General features: G+C 54.0%; 1 protein-coding gene across 1 annotated transcript; it reads right to left on the reverse strand.

Moving 5' to 3' along the window:
• Window positions 1-599: 599 nt before the first annotated feature.
• On the reverse strand, window positions 600-14,899 carry SCX (scleraxis bHLH transcription factor). The gene is made up of 2 exons (XM_075583403.1): window positions 14,116-14,899; window positions 600-1,061 (listed from the first exon to the last, which is right to left on the reverse strand). Exons 1-2 carry the CDS (start codon window positions 14,626-14,628, stop codon window positions 1,023-1,025), a joined length of 552 nt encoding a protein of 183 aa, XP_075439518.1. The 5' UTR covers window positions 14,629-14,899; the 3' UTR covers window positions 600-1,022.
• Between the last annotated feature and the right edge of the window lie 3,008 nt (window positions 14,900-17,907).

Consider the following 17,907-nt stretch of genomic DNA (forward strand, 5'->3'; position numbering starts at 1 on the left):
TCTAGTTCGTCTTTACGGACTGTAGATCATCAGGTGTTGGGTTACCCCGGAGGTTGTATAGTTTGTCGGTAAGGAGGATAATCTCTAGTCCTAGCGGTGTTGTGTGTCGCAGACACTCTGGCACTTCAGTCGGATGGGGGCTGAATATCGCCCATAAAAACCAGGTTCCCCGTGAGCGAGGGTCCCCGGCAGCGAGGGTCCCCGGGAGCGAGGGTCCCAAGGAGCGAGGGTCCCCGGGAGCGAGGGTCCCAAGGAGCGAGGGGTCCTATAACAGTAGGAACAACCCCTCAAACTGTGCTCCCTTTTCCTAGGAAATAATAGACGTCCCGTCTCTCTCTCTCCTCCCGTCTCTCTCTCTCCTCCCGTCTCTCTCTCTCTCCTCCCGTCTCTCTCTCTCCTCCCGTCTCTCTCTCTCTCCTCCCGTCTCTCTCTCTCTCCTCCCGTCTCTCTCCTCCCGTCTCTCTCTCTCTCTCTCCTCCCGTCTCTCTCTCTCCTCCCGTCACTCTCTCTCCTCCCGTCTCTCTCTCTCTCTCCTCCCGTCTCTCTCTCTCTCTCCTCCCCGTCTCTCTCTCTCTTCCCGTCCTCTCTCCTCCTCCGTCTCTCTCTCTCCTCCCGTCTCTCTCTCTCTCTCTCCTCCCCCTCTCTCTCTCCTCCGTCTCTCTCTCTCCTCCCGTCTCTCTCTCTCTCCTCCCGTCTCTCTCTCTCTCCTCCCGTCGCTCTCTTCCTCCCGTCTGTTTGTGATTCTCTCTCTGCTCCTGTCTCTCCCCCCCCCCTCTCTGCTTTGGTCTCTTCCCCCTAGCTCTCTCTTTCCTTCCCCTCTCTCTCTCTCTTCCCTTCCCCTCTCTCTGAGGTGGGGTCCCCCGTTCTCTGCTGTGGGAGGGGGGGCTCGTGTCCTTTCCCGCAGGCCGGAGAGTGGGTCCTTGGGGTTGTGCTGCTGCTGTAGGAGATTGGGGGGGTCTGGCAGAGCTCCCCCTCAGCCTGGTATTTGGGGGGGTTTCTCAGTGCTCCCCCAGTAGCTGCCCTTAGGTTCTGATAGTCGTCTTCCTCTCCCGGTCTTTTCCCTGTGGAGAGAAGTGAAAAAATTAGTACCGTGCCCGGGGGCTCAGCGGGTCAGTACCATGCCCGGGGGCTCAGCGGGTCAGTACCGTGCCCGGGGGCTCAGCGGGTCAGTACCGTGCCCGGTGGCTCAGCGGGTCAGTACCGTGCCCGGGGGCTCAGCGGGTCAGTACTGTGCCCGGGGTCTCAGCGGGTCAGTACCGTGCCCGGGGGCTCAGCGGGTCAGTACCGTGCCCGGGGGCTCAGCGGGTCAGTACCGTGCCCGGGGGCTCAGCGGGTCAGTACCGTGCCCGGGGGCTCAGCGGGTCAGTACTGTGCCCGGGGGCTCAGCGGGTCAGTACCGTGCCCGGGGGCTCAGCGGGTCAGTACCGTGCCCGGGGGCTCAGCGGGTCAGTACCGTGCCCGGGGCTCAGCGGTCAGTACCGTGCCCGGGGGCTCAGCGGGTCAGTACCGTGCCCGGGGCTCAGCGGGTCAGTACCGTGCCGGGGCTCAGCGGGTCAGTACCGTGCCCGGGGGCTCAGCGGGTCAGTACCGTGCCCGGGGGCTCAGCGGGTCAGTACCGTGCCCGGGGCTCAGCGGGTCAGTACCCGTGCCCGGGGGCTCAGCGGGTCAGTACCGTGCCCGGGGGCTCAGCGGGTCAGTACCGTGGCCCGGGGGCTCAGCGGGTCAGTACCGTGCCCGGGGCTCAGCGGGTCAGTACCGTGCCCGGGGGCTCAGCGGGTCAGTACCGTGCCCGGGGGGCTCAGCGGGTCAGTACCGTGCCCGGGGCTCAGCGGGTCAGTACCGTGCCCGGGGGCTCAGCGGGTCAGTACTGTGCCCGGGGGCTCAGCGGGTCAGTACTGTGCCCGGGGGCTCAGCGGGTCAGTACCGTGCCCAGGGGGCTCAGCGGGTCAGTACCATGCCCGGGGGCTCAGCGGTCAGTACCGTGCCCGGGGGCTCAGCGGGTCAGTACCGTGCCCGGGGCTCAGCGGGGTCAGTACCGTGCCCGGGGGCTCAGCGGGTCAGTACCTTGCCCGGGGTCTCAGCGGGGTCAGTACCGTGCCCGGGGGCTCAGCGGGTCAGTACCGTGCCCGGTGCTCAGCGGGTCAGTACCGGTGCCCGGGGGCTCAGCGGGTCAGTACCGTGCCCGGTGGCTCAGCGGGTCAGTACTGTGCCCGGGGTCTCAGCGGGTCAGTACCGTGCCCCGGGGGCTCAGCGGGTCAGTACCGTGCCCGGGGGCTCAGCGGGTCAGTACCGTGCCCGGGGGCTCAGCGGGTCAGTACCGTGCCCGGGGGGCTCAGCGTGTCAGTACCGTGCCCGGGGGCTCAGCGGGTCAGTACCGTGCCCGGGGCTCAGCGGGTCAGTACCGTGCCCGGGGGCTCAGCGGGTCAGTACCGTGCCCGGGGGCTCAGCGGGTCAGTACCGTGCCCGGGGGCTCAGCGGGTCAGTACCGTGCCCGGGGGCTCAGCGGGTCAGTACCGTGCCCGGGGGCTCAGCGGGTCAGTACCGTGCCCGGGGCTCAGCGGGTCAGTACCGTGCCCGGGGGCTCAGCGGGTCAGTACCGGTGCCCGGGGGCTCAGCGGGGTCAGTACCATGCCCGGGGGCTCAGCGGGGGTCAGTACCGTGCCCGGGGCTCAGCGGGTCAGTACCGTGCCCGGGGGCTCAGCGGGTCAGTACCGTGCCCGGGGGCTCAGCGGGTCAGTACCGTGCCCGGGGCTCAGCGGGTCAGTACCTAGGTTTTAATACGGGATAATATTCAGGAAAACCAAATTATTATTAATAGTCAGCATGGATTTATGAAGGATAGATCTTGCCAAACTAACCTTATTTGTTTCTTTGAGGAGGTAAGTAGGAATTTAGACCAGGGTAATGCAGTTGATGTGGTCTACTTAGATTCTGCAAAGGCTTTTGATACGGTTTCACACAAGAGGTTGGTGTACAAAATAAAGCAAGTCGGACTCAGTAATAATATATGCACCTGGATAGAAAACTGGTTGAAGGACAGACAACAGAGGGTTGTCATAAATGGAACTTACATCCCACTGGACCATGTGACTGTGCTTAGCCAGTGCAATGGCAGATGGAAAGGGATTGCTGAGGGGACTGGGGCTGGCAGTGTGTTTTGATATGGTGAGGCTGCTGCAGAACACTCTGCAAGGGCCTAGCCCGATCCATGGAGTGAGGAGACTGGGGTGATTCTGCTGGCCAGTACAAAGTACAGGGACAACTCGGGGAGCCCTGCAACAGCTAAGGGGAGAAATATCAGGATTTACCAGCCAGAGGAAAGAAGGAGATCCCCCGCAATGTAACAGCCAGAGGAAAGAAAGAGATCCCCCTGCATTGTAACAGCCAGAGGAAAGGAAGAGATCCCCTGCACTGTAACAGCCAGAGGAAGGAAAGAGATCCCCCTGCATTGTAACAGCCAGAGGAAAGGAAGAGATCCCCCGCAATGTAACAGCCAGAGGAAAGAAAGAGATCCCCCTGCATTGTAACAGCCAGAGGAAAGGAAGAGATCCCCCTGCATTGTAACAGCCAGAGGAAAGGAAGAGATCCCCCCGCAATGTAACAGCCAGAGGAAAGAAAGAGGTCCCCCTGCATTGTAACAGCCAGAGGAAGGAAAGAGATCCCCCTGCATTGTAACAGCCAGAGGAAAGGAAGAGATCCCCCTGCATTGTAACAGCCAGAGGAAAGAAGGAGATCCCCCTGCATTGTAACAGCCAGAGGAAAGAAGGAGATCCCCCCTGCATTGTAACAGCCAGAGGAAAGGAAGAGATCCCCCTGCATTGTAACATCCAGAGGAAAGAAGGAGATCCCCCTGCATTGTAACAGCCAGAGGAAGGAAAGAGATCCCCCTGCATTGTAACAGCCAGAGGAAAGAAAGAGATCCCCCTGCATTGTAACAGGCAGAGGATAGAAGGAGATCCCCCTGCATTGTAACAGCCAGAGGATAGAAGGAGATCCCCCTGCACTGTAACAGCCAGAGGAAGGAAAGAGATCCCCCTGCATTGTAACAGCCAGAGGAAAGAAGGAGATCCCCCTGCATTGTAACAGCCAAAGGAAGGAAAGAGATCCGCCTGCATTGTAACAGCCAGAGGAAAGAAGGAGATCCCCCTGCATTGTAACAGCCAGAGGAAAGGAAGAGATCCCCCTGCATTGTAACAGCCAGATGAAAGAAAGAGATCCCCCTGCATTGTAACAGCCAGAGGAAAGGAAGAGATCCCCCTGCATTGTAACAGCCAGAGGAAAGAAGGAGATCCCCCTGCATTGTAACAGCCAGAGGAAAGGAAGAGATCCCCCTGCATTGTAACAGCAGAGGAAAGGAAGAGATCCCCCTGCATTGTAACTGCCAGAGGAAAGAAGGAGATCCCCCTGCATTGTAACAGCCAGAGGAAAGAGATCCCCCTGCATTGTAACAGCCAGAGGAAATAAGGAGATCCCCCTGCAATATGTAACAGCCAGAGGAAAGAAGGAGATTCCCCCTGCATTGTAACAGCCAGAGGAAAGAAGGAGATCCCCCTGCATTGTAACAGCCAGAGGAAAGAGATCCCCCCTGCATTGTAACAGCCAGAGGAAAGAAGGAGATCCCCCTGCATTGTAACAGCCAAAGGAAGGAAAGAGATCCCCCTTGCACTGTAACAGCCAGAGGAAAGAGATCCCCCTGCACTGTAACAGCCAGAGGAAAGAAGGAGATCCCCCTGCACTGTAACAGCCAAAGGAAGGAAAGAGATCCCCCTGCATTGTAACAGCCAGAGGAAAGAAAGAGATCCCCCTGCATTGTAACAGCCAGAGGAAAGAAAGAGATCCCCCTGCACTGTAACAGCCAGAGGAAAGAAGGAGATCCCCCTGCATTGTAACAGCCAGAGGAAAGAAGGAGATCCCCCTGCATTGTAACAGCCAGAGGAAAGAAAGAGATCCCCCTGCATTGTAACAGCCAGAGGAAAGAAGGAGATCCCCCTGCAGTGTAACAGGCAGAGGAAAGAAGGAGATCCCCCTGCATTGTAACAGCCAGAGGAAAGAAGGAGATCCCCCTGCATTGTAACAGCCAGAGGATAGAAAGAGATCCCCCTGCATTGTAACAGCCAGGAGAAAGGAAGAGATCCCCCTGCATTGTAACAGCCAGAGGATAGAAGGAGATCCCCCTGCATTGTAACAGCCAGAGGAAAGAAGGAGATCCCCCTGCATTGTAACAGCCAGAGGAAAGAAGGAGATCCCCCTGCAGTGTAACAGCCAGAGGATAGAAGGAGATCCCCCTGCATTGTAACAGCCAAAGGAAAGAAAGAGATCCCCCCTGCACTGTAACAGCCAGAGGAAAGAAAGAGATCCCCCTGCACTGTAACAGCCAGAGGAAGGAAAGAGATCCCCCTGCATTGTAACAGCCAGAGGAAAGAAAGAGATCCCCTGCACTGTAACAGCCAGAGGAAAGAAAGAGATCCCCCTGCATTGTAACAGCCAGAGGAAAGAAAGAGATCCCCCCTGCATTGTAACAGCCAGAGGAAGGAAAGAGATCCCCCTGCATTGTAACAGCCAGAGGAAGGAAAGAGATCCCCCTGCATTGTAACAGCCAGAGGAAAGGAAGAGATCCCCTGCATTGTAACAGCCAGAGGAAAGAGATCCCCCTGCATTGTAACAGCCAGAGGAAAGGGATCCCCCTGTATTGTAACAGCCAGAGGAAGGAAAGAGATCCCCCCTGTATTGTAACAGCCAGAGGAAAGGAGGAGATCCCCCTGCATTGTAACACAGGTTATGTTTCACAGTAACCTCTCTTCCTCCGAGGCCCTATTACAAGCGGGGAACACGTTCTAGACAGAGTCATGAAACCCATCAGTGAGAATAGCTCCTACCAACGACTAAGGACATTCTCCGGGGTGAAGCCTGTCCCTGTAGGGGAGGATGGGACATTCTCCGGGGTGAAGCCCTGTCCCTGTAGGGGAGGATGGGACATTCTCCAGGGTGAAGCCTATCCCTGTAGGGGAGGATGGGACATTCTCCGGGGTGAAGTTTGTCCCTGTAGGGGAGGATGGGACGTTCTCCGGGGTGAAGCCTGTCCCTGTAGGGGAGGATGGGACATTCTCCGGGGGGAAGCCTGTCCCCTGTAGGGGAGGATGGGACATTCTCCGGGGTGAAGCCTATCCCTGTAGGGGAGGATGGGACATTCTCCGGGGTGAAGTTTGTCCCTGTAGGGGAGGATGGGACGTTCTCCGGGGTGAAGCCTGTCCCTGTAGGGGAGGATGGGACGTTCTCCGGGTGAAGCATATCCCTGTAGGGGAGGATGGGACATTCTCCGGGGTGAAGCCTATCCCTGTAGGGGAGGATGGGACATTCTCCGGGGTGAAGTTTGTCCCTGTGGGGGGAGGATGGGACATTCTCCGGGGTGAAGCCTGTCCCTGTAGGGGAGGATGGGACATTCTCCGGGGTGAAGCCTGTCCCTGTAGGGGCGGATGGGACATTCTCCGGGGTGAAGCCTGTCCCTGTAGGGGCGGATGGGACATTCTCCGGGGTGAAGCCTGTCCCTGTAGGGGCGGATGGGACATTCTCCGGGGTGAAGCCTGTCCCTGTAGGGGCGGATGGGACATTCTCCGGGGTGAAGCCTGTCCCTGTAGGGGTGGAAGGGACATTCTCCGGGGTGAAGCCTGTCCCTGTAGGGGCGGATGGGACATTCTCCGGGGTGAAGCCTGTCCCTGTAGGGGCGGATGGGACATTCTCCGGGGTGAAGCCTGTCCCTGTAGGGGTGGATGGGACATTCTCCGGGGTGAAGCCTGTCCCTGTAGGGGCGGATGGGACATTCTCCGGGGTGAAGCCTGTCCCTGTAGGGGCGGATGGGACATTCTCCGGGGTGAAGCCTGTCCCTGTAGGGGTGGATGGGACATTCTCCGGGGTGAAGCCTGTCCCTGTAGGGGCGGATGGGACATTCTCCGGGGTGAAGCCTGTCCCTGTAGGGGAGGATGATTTTGAAAATTGGATGGACGGTGCTACCCAAATGGTGCGTGACTGGCTGTGTTCTGATGGGGAGAAGCGAAATGGTATTAGAGTGTCTGAGAGGCCCAGCGTTAGACGCCATAAAGGCGGTACGTGTGCGATGCTCCGAGGCGACTCTAACCAATTATCAGGATGCGCTGAAAAGTGCTTATGGGACCACGGCGAGTGCTGGGGATCTGTACTATACGTTTAAGAATTCTCTACAAAGTACTGGTACCCCCATGACTTGTGTGTACAATAGTACTGGTACCCCCATGACTTGTGTGTACAATAGTACTGGTGCCCCCATGACTTGTGTATACAATAGTACTGGTACCCCCATGACTTGTGTGTACAATAGTACTGGTATCCCCATGACTTGTGTATACAATAGTACTGGTACCCCCATGACTTGTGTGTACAATAGTACTGGTGCCCCCATGACTTGTGTGTACAATAGTACTGGTACCCCCATGACTTGTGTGTACAATAGTACTGGCACCCCCATAACGTGTGTGTACAATAGTACTGGTACCCCCATGACGTGTGTGTACAATAGTACTGGTACCCCCATGACTTGTGTATACAATAGTACTGGTACCCCCATGACCTGTGTGTACAATAGTACTGGTACCCGCATGACTTGTGTGTACAATAGTACTGGTACCCCCATGACTTGTGTATACAATAGTACTGGTGCCCCCATGACTTGTGTGTACAATAGTACTGGTATCCCCATGACTTGTGTATACAATAGTACTGGTACCCCCATGACTTGTGTGTACAATAGTACTGGTGCCCCCATGACATGTGTGTACAATAGTACTGGTACCCCCATGACTTGTGTGTACAATAGTACTGGTACCCCCATGACGTGTGTGTACAATAGTACTGGTACTCCCATGACTTGTGTGTACAATGAACTGGTGCCCCCATGACTTGTGTGTACAGTAGTGCTGGTACTCCCATGACGTGTGTGTACAATAGTACTGGTACCCCCATGACGTGTGTGTACAATAGTACTGGTACCCCCATGACTTGTGTGTACTATAGTACTGATACCCCCATGACGTGTATACAATAGTACTGGTACCCCCATGACTTGTGTGTACAATAGTACTGGTACCCCCATGACGTATGTGTACAATAGTACTGGTACCCCCATGACGTGTGTGTACAATAGTACTGGTACCACCATGACTTGTGTGTACAATAGTGCTGGTACCCCCATGACTTGTGTGTACTATAGTACTGGTACCCCCATGACGTGTATACAATAGGACTGGTACCCCCATGACTTGTGTGTACAATAGTACTGGTACCCCCATGACTTGTGTATACAATAGTACTGGTGCCCCCATGACGTGTGTGTACAATAGTACTGGTACCCCCATGACTTGTGTGTACTATAGTACTGGTACCCCCATGACTTGTGTGTACAATAGTACTGGTACCCCCATGACTTGTGTGTACAATAGTACTGGTACCCCCATGACTTGTGTGTACTATAGTACTGGTACCCCCATGACGTGTGTACAATAGTACTGGTACCCCCATGACGTGTGTGTACTATAGTACTGGTACCCCCATGACTTGTGTGTACAATAGTACTGGTACCCCCATGACTTGTGTGTACAATAGTACTGGTACCCCCATGACTAGTGTGTACTGTAGTACTGGTACCCCCATGACGTGTGTACAATAGTACTGGTACCCCCCATGACTTGTGTGTACTATAGTACTGGTACCCCCATGACGTGTGTACAATAGTACTGGTACCCCCATGACGTGTGTTCAATAGTACTGGTACCCCAATGACGTGTGTGTACAATAGTATTGGTACCCCCATGACGTGTGTGTACAATAGTACTGGTACCCCCATGACTTGTGTGTACAATAGTGCTGGTACCCCCATGACTTGTGTGTACAGTAGTGCTGGTACTCCCATGACGTGTGTGTACAATAGTACTGGTACCCCCATGACTTGTGTGTACAATAGTACTGGTACTCCCATGACTTGTGTGTACAATGAACTGGTGCCCCCATGACTTGTGTGTACAGTAGTGCTGGTACTCCCATGACGTGTGTGTACAATAGTACTGGTACCCCCATGACGTGTGTGTACAATAGTACTGGTACCCCCATGACTTGTGTGTACTATAGTACTGATACCCCCATGACGTGTATACAATAGTACTGGTACCCCCATGACTTGTGTGTACAATAGTACTGGTACCCCCATGACGTATGTGTACAATAGTACTGGTACCCCCATGACGTGTGTGTACAATAGTACTGGTACCACCATGACTTGTGTGTACAATAGTACTGGTACCCCCATGACGTATGTGTACAATAGTACTGGTACCCCCATGACGTGTGTGTACAATAGTACTGGTACCACCATGACTTGTGTGTACAATAGTGCTGGTACCCCCATGACTTGTGTGTACTATAGTACTGGTACCCCCATGACGTGTATACAATAGGACTGGTACCCCCATGACTTGTGTGTACAATAGTACTGGTACCCCCATGACTTGTGTATACAATAGTACTGGTGCCCCCATGACGTGTGTGTACAATAGTACTGGTACCCCCATGACTTGTGTGTACTATAGTACTGGTACCCCCATGACTTGTGTGTACAATAGTACTGGTACCCCCATGACTTGGGTGTACAATAGTACTGGTACCCCCATGACTTGTGTGTACTATAGTACTGGTACCCCCATGACGTGTGTACAATAGTACTGGTACCCCCATGACGTGTGTGTACTATAGTACTGGTACCCCCATGACTTGTGTGTACAATAGTACTGGTACCCCCATGACTTGTGTGTACAATAGTACTGGTACCCCCATGACTAGTGTGTACTATAGTACTGGTACCCCCATGACGTGTGTACAATAGTACTGGTACCCCCATGACTTGTGTGTACTATAGTACTGGTACCCCCATGACGTGTGTACAATAGTACTGGTACCGCCATGACGTGTGTTCAATAGTACTGGTACCCCAATGACGTGTGTGTACAATAGTATTGGTACCCCCATGACGTGTGTGTACAATAGTACTGGTACCCCCATGACTTGTGTGTACAATAGTGCTGGTACCCCCATGACTTGTGTGTACTATAGTGCTGGTACCCCCATGACTTGTGTGTACAATAGTACTGGTACCCCCATGACTTGTGTGTACTATAGTACTGGTACCTCCATGACTTGTGTGTACAATAGTACTGGTACCCCCATGACTTGTGTGTACAATAGTACTGGTACCCCCATGACTTGTGTGTACAATAGTACTGGTGCCCCCATGACTTGTGTGTACAATAGTACTGGTACCCCCATAACTTGTGTGTACTATAGTACTGGTACCCCCATGACGTGTGTGTACTATAGTACTGGTACCCCCATGACTTGTGTGTACAATAGTACTGGTACCCCCATGACTTGTGTGTACAATAGTACTGGTACCCCCATGACGTGTGTGTACTATAGTACTGGTACCCCCATGACTTGTGTGTACAATAGTACTGGTACCCCCATGACTTGTGTGTACAATAGTACTGGTACCCCCATGACGTGTGTACAATAGTACTGGTACCCCCATGACTTGTGTGTACTATAGTACTGGTACCCCCATGACGTGTGTACAATAGTACTGGTACCCCCATGACTTGTGTGTACAATAGTACTGGTACCCCCATGACTTGTGTATACAATAGTACTGGTACCCCATGACTTGTGTGTACAATAGTACTTGTGCCCCCATGACTTGTGTGTACAATAGGACTGGTACCCCCATGACTTGTGTGTACAATAGTACTGGTACCCCCATGACTTGTGTGTACAATAGTACTGGTACCCCCATGAGTTGTGTGTACAATAGTACTGGTGCCCCCATGACTTGTGTGTACAATAGTACTGGTACCCCCATGACTTGTGTGTACAATAGTGCTGGTACCCCCATGACTTGTGTGTACAATAGTGCTGGTACTCCCATGACGTGTGTGTGTGTACAATAGTACTGGTACCCCCATGACTTGTGTGTACAATAGGACTGGTACCCCCATGACTTGTGTGTACAATAGTGCTGGTACTCCCATGACGTGTGTGTACAATAGTACTGGTACCCCCATGACTTGTGTGTACAATAGTACTGGTACCCCCATGACTTGTGTGTACAATAGTACTGGTACTCCCATGACTTGTGTGTACAATAGTACTGGTACTCCCATGACTTGTGTGTACAATGTACTGGTACCCCCATGACTTGTGTGTACAATAGTACTGGTACCCCCATGACTTGTGTGTACAATAGTACTGGTGCCCCCATGACTTGTGTGTACAATAGTACTGGTGCCCCCATGACTTGTGTGTACAATGTACTGGTACCCCCATGACGTGTGTGTACAATAGTACTGGTACCCCCATGACTTGTGTGTACAATAGTACTGGTACCCCCATGACTTGTGTGTACAATAGTACTGGTACCCCCATGACGTGTGTATACAATAGTACTGGTGCCCCCATGACGTGTGTGTACATTAGTACTGGTACCCCCATGACTTGTGTGTACTATAGTGCTGGTACCCCCATGACTTGTGTGTACAATAGTACTGGTACCCCCATGACGTGTGTGTACTATAGTACTGGTACCCCCATGACTTGTGTGTACAATAGTACTGGTACCCCCATGACGTGTGTGTACAATAGTACTGGTACCCCCATGACGTGTGTGTACAATAGTACTGGTACCCCCATGACGTGTGTGTACAATAGTCCTGGTGCCCCCATGACGTGTGTGTACAATAGTACTGGTACCCCCATGACGTGTGTACTATAGTACTGGTACCCCCATGACTTGTGTGTACAATAGTACTGGTACCCCCATGACGTGTGTGTACTATAGTACTGGTACCCCATGACGTGTGTGTACAATAGTCCTGGTGCCCCCATGACGTGTGTGTACAATAGTCCTGGTACCCCCATGACGTGTGTGTACAATAGTCCTGGTGCCCCCATGACGTGTGTGTACAATAGTACTGGTGCCCCCATGACGTGTGTGTACAATAGTCCTGGTGCCCCCATGGCGTGTGTGTACAATAGTCCTGGTGCCCCCATGACGTGTGTGTACAATAGTCCTGGTACCCCCATGACGTGTGTGTACAATAGTACTGGTACCCCCATGACGTGTGTGTACAATAGTCCTGGTGCCCCCATGACGTGTGTGTACAATAGTACTGGTACCCCCATGACGTGTGTGTACAATAGTACTGGTGCCCCCATGACGTGTGTGTACAATAGTACTGGTGCCCCCATGACGTGTGTGTACAATAGTACTGGTACCCCCATGACGTGTGTGTACAATGTACTGGTACCCCCATGACGTGTGTGTACAATAGTCCTGGTGCCCCCATGACGTGTGTGTACAATAGTACTGGTACCCCCATGACTTGTGTGTACAATAGGACTGGTACCCCCATGACGTGTGTGTACAATAGTACTGGTACCCCCATGACTTGTGTGTACAATAGTACTGGTGCCCCCATGACTTGTGTGTACAATAGTACTGGTGCCCCCATGACTTGTGTGTACAATGTACTGGTACCCCCATGACGTGTGTGTACAATAGTACTGGTACCCCCATGACGTGTGTGTACAATAGTACTGGTACCCCCATGACTTGTGTGTACAATAGTACTGGTACCCCCATGACGTGTGTATACAATAGTACTGGTGCCCCCATGACGTGTGTGTACATTAGTACTGGTACCCCCATGACTTGTGTGTACTATAGTGCTGGTACCCCCATGACTTGTGTGTACAATAGTACTGGTACCCCCATGATGTGTGTGTACTATAGTACTGGTACCCCCATGACTTGTGTGTACAATAGTACTGGTACCCCCATGACGTGTGTGTACAATAGTACTGGTACCCCCATGACGTGTGTGTACAATAGTACTGGTACCCCCATGACGTGTGTGTACAATAGTCCTGGTGCCCCCATGACGTGTGTGTACAATAGTACTGGTACCCCCATGACGTGTGTGTACAATAGTACTGGTACCCCCCATGACGTGTGTGTACTATAGTACTGGTACCCCCATGACTTGTGTGTACAATAGTACTGGTACCCCCATGACGTGTGTGTACTATAGTACTGGTACCCCATGACATGTGTGTACAATAGTACTGGTGCCCCCATGACGTGTGTGTACAATAGTCCTGGTGCCCCCATGACGTGTGTGTACAATAGTCCTGGTACCCCCATGACGTGTGTGTACAATAGTCCTGGTGCCCCCATGACGTGTGTGTACAATAGTACTGGTGCCCCCATGACGTGTGTGTACAATAGTCCTGGTGCCCCCATGGCGTGTGTGTACAATAGTCCTGGTGCCCCCATGACGTGTGTGTACAATAGTCCTGGTACCCCCATGACGTGTGTGTACAATAGTACTGGTACCCCCATGACGTGTGTGTACAATAGTCCTGGTGCCCCCATGACGTGTGTGTACAATAGTACTGGTACCCCCATGACGTGTGTGTACAATAGTACTGGTGCCCCCATGACGTGTGTGTACAATAGTACTGGTGCCCCCATGACGTGTGTGTACAATAGTACTGGTACCCCCATGACGTGTGTGTACAATGTACTGGTACCCCCATTACGTGTGTGTACAATAGTCCTGGTGCCCCCATGACGTGTGTGTACAATAGTCCTGGTGCCCCCATGACGTGTGTGTACAATAGTCCTGGTGCCCCCATGACCATGTGTGTGTACAATAGTCCTGGTGCCCCCATGACCATGTGTGTGTACAATAGTCCTGGTACCCCCATGACCATGTGTGTGTACAATAGTCCTGGTGCCCCCATGACCATGTGTGTGTACAATGTACTGGTGCCCCCATGACGTGTGTGTACAATAGTCCTGGTGCCCCCATGACGTGTGTGTACAATAGTCCTGGTACTCCCATGACTTGTGTGTACAATAGTACTGGTACTCCCATGACTTGTGTGTACAATAGTCCTGGTACCCCCATGACGTGTGTGTACAATAGTCCTGGTGCCCCCATGGCGTGTGTGTACAATAGTCCTGGTGCCCCCGTTACTCACCATCTTCCTCTGGTTGCTGAGGCAGAAGGTGCAGATGTGTTTGGGCTGGCCTTGCTCGCTCTCCCGGTGTTTGGGGCTGGCGGTGGTGGGGTGGTGTTGGTAGTAGGGGGCGCTGGTATGGCAGGGTTGCCCGTCCCCACACGTGTCCCCCAGGAGAAGCACGTTCCCCAGGTGGGAGATGTAGCTGGACGCCAGCCGTAGAGTCTCGATCTTGGAGAGCTTGCGGTCGGCCGGCTCGGTGGGAATGAGCGTGCGTAGCGCCGTGAAGGCGGTGTTGACGCTGTTGGTCCGGTCCCTCTCACGGGCGTTGGCCGTGTGGCGCTGCCGGGGCTCGCGGTGCAGTCCCTGGCACTTCTTGTCCCCCCTCTTGGACCCCATGCCAGACAAGTGGTGGAAGGACTTGTCATCGCATCCCGAGCTGTCACTTGCGCTGCCCTCGTCATCAGACAACATGCTGATCTCGGGGTACAGGAAGCGGGCGGGGGGGGCATGGCGCAGCATGGCAAAGGACATGGCAGAGGCACGGGGGGGCAGGCACCCCGAGGGTGAGACGGGCTGGGGACCACCAGATGCTTGAAGGTTTGGATCTCTCCTTCCCAAGTCCTCTCTGTCTGTCTCCTCTCTCTGTCTCTTCTTGTCCTCCTCTCCTGCTCCTCACTCTCTCCTCTCTCTCTTCTCCTTTCTCTCTCGCTCTCTTCTCCTCTCCTCCTATCCTCCTCTCTCTCTCTCCTATCTTCTCTCTCTCCTATCCTTCTCTCTCTCCTATCCTCCTCTACTGCTCCTCACTCTCTCCTCTCTCTCTTCTCCTTTCTCTCTCGCTCTCTTCTCCTCTCCTCCTATCCTCCTCTCTCTCTCTCCTATCTTCTCTCTCTCCTATCCTTCTCTCTCTCCTATCCTCCTCTCCTGCTCCTCACTCTCTCCTCTCTCTCTTCTCCTTTCTCTCTCGCTCTCTTCTCCTCTCCTCCTATCCTCCTCTCTCTCTCTCCTATCTTCTCTCTCTCCTATCCTTCTCTCTCTCCTATCCTCCTCTCTCTCCTATCCTCCTCTCTCTCCTACCCTCCTCTCTCCTCTCTCTCTCCTATCCTCCTCTCTCCCTGTCCTGCTCCTGTCACTTGCCTTTGCTTTCTCTGCTTCTATTTCTTACCTTTAAAACTATATTCGTTCCGATTTCTTCATCTCTTTTATATCTCTCTCCTCTGTAAGTATACCTACTGTATCTATCCCTTCCCTCTCTTCCCCTCTCTCGTCTCTCTCTCTCTTCCCCCTCTCTCTCTCTTCCCTCTCTCTCTCTTTCCCCTCTCTCTCTCTTCCCCCTCTCTCTCTTCCCCCTCTCTCTTTCCCCTCCCTCTCTTTCTCTCTCCCCTCCCTCTCTCTTTCTCTCCCTCTCTCTCTTCTCCCTCTCTCTCTCTTCTCCTCTCTCTTCTCCCTCTCTCTCTTCTCCTTCTCTCTTCTCTCTCTTCTCCTCCCTCTCTCTCTTCTCTCTCTCTCTTCTCCTTCTCTCTCCTCTCTTCTCCTTCTCTCTCTTCTCCCTCTCTCTCTTCTCCTTCTCTCTTCTCTCTCTGTCTCTTCTTCTCTCCTTCTCTCTCTCCCTCGCTCCCCCCCCTCTCTCTCACACACGTGCAGTTGTGTGTCTGACTTGCAGATGTGTGGTGAGTTTATATAGTGACACAGGAGAGCAGCGTCTGGTCCCCCCCCTCCGCCGCTGCCGGCAGCAGACATGGGCAGGGGGGATGAGGGGGAGACGGGGGATGAGGGGGGCCTCCATCGGAAGCTGGATGAGGGGGGAAGTCCCCAGACGGCTGTGGGATTTAACAGCCCAGACTTGGCTGTGCTTCTTAACGAGACACAATGTTAACTCTTCCTGTGCCGCACAGCGGCTCCTGTCTGCACAATCTCTATCGGGCGGTGACACCGTCCTATTGGGGGGGGGGGCTCGCGAGGTCAAAGGTGAACACATTCATGCAATGTCCGGCTTATGGAACCGGACCAGACCTCTGGGGCATGGAGTCTGTCCCTCCCCCCGCAGGGTGACACTGTGACAGAATGGGACATGGAGCCTGTCCCTCCCTCGCAGGGTGACACTGTGACAGTATGGGACATGGAGTCTGTCCCTCCCCCCGCAGGGTGACACTGTGACAGTATGGGGCATGGAGCCTGTCCCTCCCCCGCAGGGTGACACAGTGACAGTATGGGGCATGGAGTCTGTCCCTCCCCCTGCAGGGTGACAGTATGGGGCATGGAGCCTGTCCCTCCCCCCGCAGTGTGACACTGTGACAGTATGGGGCATGGAGTCTGTCCGTCCCCACGCAGGGTGACACTGTGACAGTATGGGGCATGGAGTCTGTCCCTCCCCCGCAGGGTGACACTGTGACAGTATGGGGCATGGAGTCTGTCCCTCCCCCCGCAGGGTGACACTGTGACAGTATGGGGCATGGAGCCTGTCCCTCCCCCCGCAGGGTGACACTGTGACAGTATGGGGCATGGAGCCTGTCCCTCCCCCCGCAGGGTGACACTGTGACAGTATGGGGCATGGAGCCTGTCCCTCCCCCCGCAGGGTGACACAGTGACAGTATGGGGCATGGAGTCTGTCCCTCCTCCCGCAGGGTGACACAGTGACAGTATGGGACATGGAGCCTGTCCCTCCCCCTGCAGGGTGACACTGTGACAGTATGGGGCATGGAGTCTGTCCCTCCCCCGCAGGGTGACAGTATGGGGCATGGAGTCTGTCCCTCCCCCGCAGGGTGACAGTATGGGGCATGGAGCCTGTCCCTCCCCCGCAGGGTGACAGTATTGGGCATGGAGTCTGTCCCTCCCCCCGCAGGGTGACAGTATGGGGCATGGAGTCTGTCCCTCCCCCCGCAGGGTGACAGTATGGGGCATGGAGTCTGTCCCTCCCCCCGCAGGGTGACACTGTGACAGTATGGGACATGGAGCCTGTCCCTCCCCCCGTAGGGTGACACAGTGGCAGTATGGGGCATGGAGCCTGTCCCTCCACCCGTAGGGTGACACAGTGACAGTATGGGGCATGGAGCCTGTGTGAGTGTGTGTGTGTGAGTGTGTGTGTATATATATATGCACGCACGCACACAGGCACACACAGTACAGGGATTAATCCGATTGACAATTCTTGGAGTCGGGAAGGAATGTATTTTCCCGTTATGAGATATTATTGGATGATGTGACTCTGGGGTTGTGTGTTTGCTTCCTCTGGATCAATAAGTAAGTATAGATAAAGGATAAAGTATCTGTCGTCTAAATTTAGCAGAGGTTGTACTGGTGATGGACGTACGTCTTTTTTTTTTATTTTAACCTCATACACTGTGTCACTGTGTCACTGTGTCACTGTGTCACTGTGTCACTGTGTCACTGTGTCACTGTGTAACAACTGTACACATTGGTGCCTATATTAGGTGTGATATATACCTGGCCAGCTGTATATAAACGTACACATGATGTATAATCCGTTACTGCTACACATGTTGCAAGTGACGGGGATCATTTAGGGGACTCACTGGGCCATGTTAGTAAGCAGTGCTACTCCGTAGGGCACCTGCCAGCTCGGCCCATTGACTGGAATGAGGCTGTAATGTGCGACGTGGCGTAGCACTGCTTAGAGAATAGAGCCCCACATCACGTAGCCAGTGAAGCTGGATCCTGCTTATTGTACCGGTTCTGGTAACGTGTGCCCCATCTCTCCCAGGACATCCGTAACACGGTGGGTAACGTCCCCATGGAGTGGTACCAGGACTTCCCTCACATCGGGTACGACCTGGATGGCCGGAAGATCTTCAA

This window comes from Ascaphus truei, unplaced genomic scaffold, assembly GCF_040206685.1.
Source record: "Ascaphus truei isolate aAscTru1 unplaced genomic scaffold, aAscTru1.hap1 HAP1_SCAFFOLD_3170, whole genome shotgun sequence".
Lineage (NCBI taxonomy): Eukaryota > Metazoa > Chordata > Amphibia > Anura > Ascaphidae > Ascaphus > Ascaphus truei.

What these genes read in the sequence shown, in the direction of transcription:
- SCX (XM_075583403.1), bottom strand. Translation starts at nt 14,628, where the DNA reads ATGTCCTTTGCCATGCTGCGCCATGCCCCCCCCGCCCGCTTCCTGTAC. An exon ending in TCAGCAACCAGAGGAAGATG is followed by an intron (nt 1,062 to 14,115) that starts GTGAGTAACGGG and finishes TTCTCTCCACAG; the next exon opens with GGAAAAGACCGGGAGAGGAA.